Genomic DNA, 8,035 nt, shown 5'->3' with positions numbered 1-8,035 from the left:
CTGCTCTAGTTGGACATCTTTACCCCTTAAATTAACACTACCAAAGATAGTTTTTTCCTTTTCTGGCTAAGAGTATATTCTCACTTGCCTCCCAAGACCTTGTAATGCCTTTTCAAAAGCAATGCTCTTTCCTGAATTCTAAAATGCATTTTCCTAAGAGCTACAACCCTTCTTTTGATTTAAATGCATTCCTTGCAAACTTAACAGCAATAGGAAAAATAATGCCAACTTAACATTAACACCCATAAAAGCCCAGCATTCATCTCCAGTTGGGACGAAGACTTATTCTGTGGTCAGGCATCCCAGAAATAGTAGCAGCAACACAAAGGTAAAGTACTGCAGTCTAAAATTAATGTTAGCCAGGCTACATCATTCATTTCTTCACTGTAATACATGCCATAAGGGAAAGGTAAAGTGGAGCAAGGAAATTTAATTTATTTACAAAATTAGAGCTTAATTTACATCTTAGAAAAAAGGTACTGGCCAATACATTTAACATTCTTACTTGGCCATTATAGTCATTCTGCACCAGGTGAAAAGAACACAGGAATCAACAAAAAATAATATGTTGAAAGAATATAAGAAAAGGGAGATTTACTACAGGGAATATGCAGAAGTGTATACAGATCCCCATAGATATTTTTTTAAAAAACAGAATTCAGATTTTACAAAATTCATTAAAACAATTTGATAGCAAGTTTAGTAACAGAATGTCTACCACATGACGCAGTTAGTTTCAACCATAGCACCATAATTTATGATATGAAGGTTTCATATCAACATAAAAAGCCTTAGACTTAAGATCTTCTGTAGTAGGCCTCAATTTGTTCCAGGGTCTGTCCTTTTGTTTCAGGAATGTAAAACGCTGTGAAAGTTACATTGAGGCAGCAGAAGGCAGAGAAGAGCCAGAACGTGCCATAGGATGTTAAGATGCCCTGAGAGGGGAAACAAACAAACAAACAAAAAATCACATTATTACAGCTCACTACTGTACACCTACAGTTCTGTATTGCCAGAGAAGACTGTGGTTCAAAGCTTTCTCAGGAGCATCTTTAATAAATTTCCCTATGAAAAGAAACTTCAGATTGTAATTTACAATGCTTACTATAAAATCGTTAAATTCTTTGGTTACCAAGAAGGCCATAACCCAGTTTGTTAACACACAAACACCACTCGATATGCCTCTAGCTTTAAGTGGGAAGATTTCAGATATCACCAGCCATGGAACAGGACCCCAGCCAAGGGCAAAACCTGCAATTACAAACAGAAGAGAATAAATGCAAGTTAAGTACATATTAAAGGGAAGACTGAATGATGCCCAAGTTAGTCAAGTAAGGGGATGCATTTTTCACTCTAGATTCTTGGATGATTCCAGTAAAACAGTACCTCTACCAGAAGGAAAGAGAATAAGTTATTTCAGAGCAGCATGATAAATGCTAGCACGTTTTACATCAAATTAATTACAAGAATATTCTTAACAAGCAGAACATCTTGCCACAAAGTCTCTGAAGTGGTAAGCTTAAAAACTGACCTTGTTTATAACTGCTGCTGCCTTGTACTATCACAGAATTCAGTGTGGCTCAGACACTAACAAAGACCATTTTTGCCATTAGCAATTGTAAAGCAGTTTAACCTGAGCAATTGCTACTTACTATTAGCACAAGGAGGTATAAATTCATTTTCCAGGGCATTGGCTTAACTAAGCTGCTAGCTCTATCACCAGGGTTGTGAACACTCAGCCCAACTTTGCATTATACACTGAAAAGGTCTGTCAAAGACATAACTCGTTTCCATTCATCAATAATGTGACAAAATGGAACAAAATTGTCACATTTATCAGAAAGTTTGAGTTTTGTGTAATGGCTACTTAGAAGCCTGTTCCACTTACCAGCAACAAAGAGCCCTAGGCTCACTACTGCAAGCCAGGATATGCTGCTTTCTGTTCCTGGGGATGCTGAATTTAGAGTGAACCATACATCAGGATTTGATGAGTTGTTTCGACTGGGAAGGACCATTTTAAAATAAAGCCCAAACAATGCAGTACTGAGAGCCATGATTATCCCTGAAAAGTAAGCAATAACCAAGTTGTCACTGGTTGCCACTTGGGTATTCTGAGAGACAGAACATAGTTGGTCAGCCAAATAGAAGATATGCTGGCCTTTTTCTTAAAATATACTGTTCTTGGAAATAAACACTGGCCGTGAAAGATGCTAGACAAGCATTCTAAACTAGCCAAACAATGTAGTCTCGACAGCAGTCATTACTATTGGGTGTGCAGCACAACAACTATATCAAACAGAATTAGTTTTCTTCAGCACCTTTACTTGTAAAGTTAAAAATTTTAACTATTGTCTTGTATAACTAAACACCACAATGCACCATGAAAGTAGCAGCAGCCAGGGAGAAATTACTTTGAAATAGCCATTTGTTGACAACTTGGGTATGACAATGTATCATGACATTGAATCTTATTAAGCAGAAAAATTATCACAGTAGTAAGAACTGTCTCAGTGACATAGCTATTTCAGAATAAAACTTGACCTGGTAAGAAGACAAAAAGATAGCCATATGTAGTTTCAAGGGGTTCCACCTACAATGTGTATGTAACATGACAGTTTCTTCTTATGAGTTTAAGTCTATAGTTATACCAAATTATAAATATAAAGCAAACCACTTAAAATGCATAAATTGCAATATGTAATTCCCCCAACAGTTAAGACACTTTTTGGTACTATATATAGTAATTTTCCTTACTGAACAAAATTCAGTAACGTGTTTTACCAGATATGTAAAGCAGCACTTTTCGTCCAGTTTTATCTATGATAAGTGCAGCCACAGCAGTGAAACATACTTGTATGGAACCCACAACAACAGAAGCCATTCTGCTGTCCTGAAATAAAGTTAGAGGTATGGAGAATTGGCTCTTTCAGGCTGATAAGAGGATCACTTATCAAGCATTAAAAATGCATTTGTTTCTTGAATCTGAAAGAAGACAAACTATGCCACAGAAATTGATGGTGGGGGGGAGACAACAGAGGAGGGGAAAAAAAAAGAAAAAAAAAAAGATCACCAATTAACACAACATACTGGTCTCTTAATAAACTTTAAAATAAGCCACAACTTCTTCCTAGAGTTTCACTTGCTCTGAAACATTGCATTTGCAACTCTACTAACAAAAAATTATATAGGAAGATGACTATAATAGGAATTTCTATCAGTATCCCCCCTCAAACCAGAACATGCAGGTATGCCAGAGTAACACAGTCAAGAGGGTATCTAGAATCCAAACCAAAAAAGCCCACTAAAACCCAAGCCCTGTTATTTATGACACAGGCAGGATCATTATCAAGTCAGTTTGTTACGTGTTTTAGACTTCTTGTAGCACTGACTAAGCTGAAACTATTATAGACATCGGTCAGTTTGGAAACACACCCGGATTACCTTGAAGTCTGCATTTTCAAAGATAGTTTCTGCATAAAACATAACTGCATTAATGCCTGTTACTTGCTGGAAGAACATTAGAGCCACACCAATAAGAAGTGGCCTGTAGATTGAGGGGTTCTTAAATTCAGAGAGATTCAGTCCCTGTTAAAAAGATTAAGCAATGATTTGGTGAAAAATTTCATCTTCTAAATCCAAGAACAAAAACAACAACAAAAAACCTCCCTCCTCAGAAAATCTCAATCTGTTCAAACTCGGGAAGTTTCCCACCCCTCTTTTAGCAAAGTGCCTTAGCAGTAAAAATGTTTACATTTGAAGTATCTGAGAACTCCAGAAAAGCATTTTTCCCCTTTTCTCATGTTCTAGAGACAGAAATTAACAGTACTTTGTAGAGAAAGTTAACATGAATGAATGCCCAGTTTGCAGAAATGGAACTTCAATGATTAGACCTGCTTATTTAAGCACACATCTCACAAGAGGCTAAATGATGCTATTAGAGATGCAAGAGAAAATGCATTCATACAACACAAACAATAGGAAATTAGTGTTAGAGGTGTTGAACAATCCTTCAAGATTGCTAAATAAAGCAAAAAGCCAGACAGCTGTCATAATTAACAAGATCACGAGCGCAACTGCTACTCATGTACACTGATGGCAGCCAACAGTGATAGCAGTTGCAGCTGAAAGGTAGAGGAAAAAGATTCAAAGAATCTCACTTGCTTCTTGAGTATCATTTGTATGAGGGAACAGGTTTGGACCACCGTTTGTAGAACAGGCTATTAACTAAGCTTTGGTAAAACCCTTTTAATTACACTGTATGCTTTCAGATGTTATCTCCATACAAAAAGTTTTTTTAAGAGTAAATCAGATTCTCATCACCTCTTCCTGAACACTAGCTTCCATCTGCCTACATTCCCATTCATGGTCCGCATGTGGTCCCCGCAGAAAGCGCAAAGAAGCTATGGCTTCTGAGCGCTTGTTCCGATTCAGCAGAAATCTCGGTGTTTCAGGCATGAAGGACATGAACAATAGCATTATGCAGGATGGAAAAGCGCACAACACTGCCAGCCAGTGCCATTTTAGTGTTATTCCTGGGTAACAGAAAGGAAAGAAAGAGGACTATGAACATCAATTAGTTGTACAAACAAATTAACATTTACTTTCAATTCTTCAGTGTAGTTCTTTCATTACACGTACTAATTCTTTTTTGTAACCTAGAGCCCTAACCCCAATACCTGCAACGTAGGCTCCCAGTATGCCAGTCACCACCATCAACTGAACACAAGAGCCAAGCATACCACGGACTTTAGGATGAGATACTTCAGATATGTACATCTAAAACACGGGGAGAAAACATCTAATAATTAATTCTATCCAATTTTGGATCAAGGACTTCATAAGTAAGTAATTTCTGAAAAAACACAGATGTATTTCCTAGTAACTCCTCTCCTTAAAAAAAGCCTTAATAAAATGGAGTGAGTAGAAGAGTACCATCTCAGAAATGTATATTGGCATTATGAAAAACGCTGGAAAAAAGGGAGGACCTGAGCCAGAAGAATGTTGATGTAGTATCAGTATCCCAAAGGTGAATAAACTTGCATTAGTAAGAGCTGCTTTTGTTAGCCATATTCAACAAGAAACACATCATCACAAAGCAGTCTAGAGCTTGGAACAGTCTTTGCATAAACATGTAGCCCAAGCCACATATAAAACTGTTCGCAATCAAAGTTTTAAATTTTTAATTCAACACAAAGAGTGCAAATTATTTCATTCTCCATGAAGTTCAAAATTGACAGCTCATCTTAACACAGACTATATGAACAGCATCACACCTCATCCAATATTCGGGATCAACTTAAACTTTTCAGCTATTTTTTAATATATTGATCCCAAGTCAACAGCTACAGTTTAGCTGTACACATAAAAAAGAAATCCCTCATATTTATATATACAATTCTTTCTAAAGTCACAATTCTTACTTTTTCTGGAAGGAAAATAAGTAATCCTTATTTCAAGAATAATTTAGAGCTACAAAAACTTGGTATTACATATGACGCTCTCCTCCCTCATCACTGCAGTCACACAGATCTTTTACTGTTGGCTGTGGGTTAAAGCCTTCACATACGGGAACTCAGAGCTCAGCTCCGTGAAACAAAGAGAAAGCAGTCATTTGTAAAGCAGACAGAATTCCTCCAAAGACATTAACACAACCAAGCTTCCAAGAACAGAGAAAATTGCACAATATTATCATTTAGACCATACCACCCTGAATCTTTTTTAGATTTTATTTTTATGACCATCCAGATTGATAAAGAACGAGCATATATTCCATACTTCATTACGAGTACTTCTTATCCTTTCATTTTTAGTTTGCATCTCACTTCAAAAGCTAGAAATGCTGGAACTACCAGAAAAGAAAAACTTGAATTCTAGATGGTTTATTTCACACTACTACCTAGTCAGCCAGATCCAAAAGGTCAAATAATACCAGAGAAGACAGACAACAAGAGAATGAATTATCTCCATTTCCCTACTGCACGTATATTCCTGAATGCATGGGAAAAGTTAATATTCAGAAGGTAACAGTTAAATGGAATCAGAAGACACTATTTGGCATTACTCCAGGATGAGTGAGCAGCCATAGTTTATTTGCAAAACCAAGAAGTTTGGTGAAATAGAAAACTATTAGAAGCAGCTGGTAGTAGGGAAAAAAACCACCACAAAAACCAAACCTCCCCCTAATGTTATATATGAGGAATTTGAAGAGGTAAATATTACTGTAATGTAGCAGAACATAGACAGAAGCAATCAAATAAAGGACTAATAATCTGAAAGATCACATCACTGTATCAGGAATGCATAGTACAGAAGTGCTACTACAAAAAACAAAATGTATTTTATTTATATTTTCTTCATGATTAAAAACAAGCAAAACACGATTCTGTAAAAATCAGTTTCTTCTAAATCCACAAACTGCCTTGGCTACAGTTATTCAGTTACTTCATCCAAGCCACCTGCTGCTATGGAAAAAGAAACAAAAAACCCACGAACAAACAAAAAAGCAACCACACATGCACACATGTCCAGAAAAATGTCTTACTTACCGGAACAACAAGTGAAGTAATTCCACTGGCCAAGCCTGTCAGCATTCGTCCAAAATAAAGCATCCAAACATTCTGAGCAGATATAATAACTATATATCCAAAAACATATGGTATCGAGCACAGCATTAGACTCAGCTTTCTCCCAACTTTATCCACAAGATAGCCTCCTAGTATTCCTCCGGCAGCAGCTCCTAATGTTACTTCTAACTTCAAAACACAAGTAAAAAAAAATTATATATATAAATAAATATAAAAATAAATAACAGACAGCAATTTCTTTTAAAATCCTGAAAAAAGTAAATGGCAGCTTCTAAAAAAATGTGCAAGACTACACAGGTGTTTTGAAAATCAAGATAAATTTTAACTTCTTAATCAAAACATAGTCAAGAAGCACTACTCACCACAACTGAACAGCAAGTAATTTTCATATTTCCTTCAATGAAGGGAAAAAAAAAAAAAAGCAGCAGTAACTGTTTCTTAATCTGTCTACAGAGCTGTCCGTTCATAAACAGGCCTTTCAAACTGCTTTAAAGCCCTGAAGAATTTGTTGTTATCTTGACTAACCTGAAGTCCAGCCTGCATCCAAAAAGCAAATATTCCCCATGTTGATGGGTTGCACTAATTTATTAAGAAGTTTATTTTCTGTAGTCCCTTAACAGGGTCAATTGAGAAACGTGAGAATGGTTAGAAGACATTTTAGCACCAAAAATAAGTTCAAATAATAGGGGCATTTATTAATATATACTAACGGAGTTATCAGAGCATAACAGCACCATTACTCAGGAAAAATTTGAATCAATCAGTGAGTTTAGGAAAAAAATTGATTTCATTATTAAGATCTGCATTTACCCTCATTCTTAAGAGGAGTAAGACCCCATCGTACAAGCAACATCCTCTTGACCTATGCTTTCAAGTGAAATCACATAATGGTAATGCATCATACGGAGACTCACCCCAAACCACGAGGCTTGATTGCTGTCCAATCTTAATTTAGGATCGTTGATTTTCCTCAACTCTGGAATAACAGGTGAGCTATAGCCTAGCACGAAGCCAAAGCTGAGCGGTCCCAGGACAGCAGCGAACGTGGCCAGGTACAGCTTCTTGTTCTGCACTCTGAGGCAGAAGAGGCCAACAAGGATCATGCCGCCCCCACCTCCCGCTTCCGGCCCCTTACTAGGCCCGGTAATGCTCGGGCGGGCCTGGCAGAGGGCTCGACCCAGAGCTCATCTCGGCCGCCCCCCGGAATCGGCCGCGGCCGAGCTCCAGAGCAGTCGGCGCTGTCCCCGAGCCCGCCAGAGCGGCCGGTCGTGGCGCCCGCGCTCACCTCGGGCAAGAGTCCGAAGCGGGGTAACCCAGCAGGCAGCGAGACTCCTCTGCAGCCATGCCCCGCCTGCGGGGAGCGCCTCAGCGCGGCCAGCCCCGGCTACTTCTCCACGGGCAGCCGCTAACGAGCCGCGCGCCCGGCCGCAGCTCCCGTCCGGGCAGTGCGG

The 8,035-nt window shown here is 38.3% G+C and overlaps 1 protein-coding gene across 1 annotated transcript; it reads right to left on the bottom strand.

The window, feature by feature from the left end:
- Positions 1-414: 414 nt before the first annotated feature.
- Positions 415-7,934, bottom strand: SLC2A8 (solute carrier family 2 member 8). The gene is made up of 10 exons (XM_009280103.1): positions 7,870-7,934; positions 7,499-7,658; positions 6,546-6,752; positions 4,677-4,776; positions 4,321-4,532; positions 3,442-3,585; positions 2,782-2,890; positions 1,889-2,062; positions 1,106-1,251; positions 415-935 (listed from the first exon to the last, which is right to left on the bottom strand). Exons 1-10 carry the CDS (start codon positions 7,926-7,928, stop codon positions 798-800), a joined length of 1,449 nt encoding a protein of 482 aa, XP_009278378.1. The 5' UTR covers positions 7,929-7,934; the 3' UTR covers positions 415-797.
- Positions 7,935-8,035: the final 101 nt, after the last annotated feature.

Source organism: Aptenodytes forsteri, unplaced genomic scaffold (assembly GCF_000699145.1).
Source record: "Aptenodytes forsteri isolate BGI_AS27 unplaced genomic scaffold, ASM69914v1 Scaffold163, whole genome shotgun sequence".
Lineage (NCBI taxonomy): Eukaryota > Metazoa > Chordata > Aves > Sphenisciformes > Spheniscidae > Aptenodytes > Aptenodytes forsteri.
The sequence above is the reverse complement of the archived record's forward strand: the minus strand, read 5'-3'. Positions and strand labels throughout refer to the sequence as shown.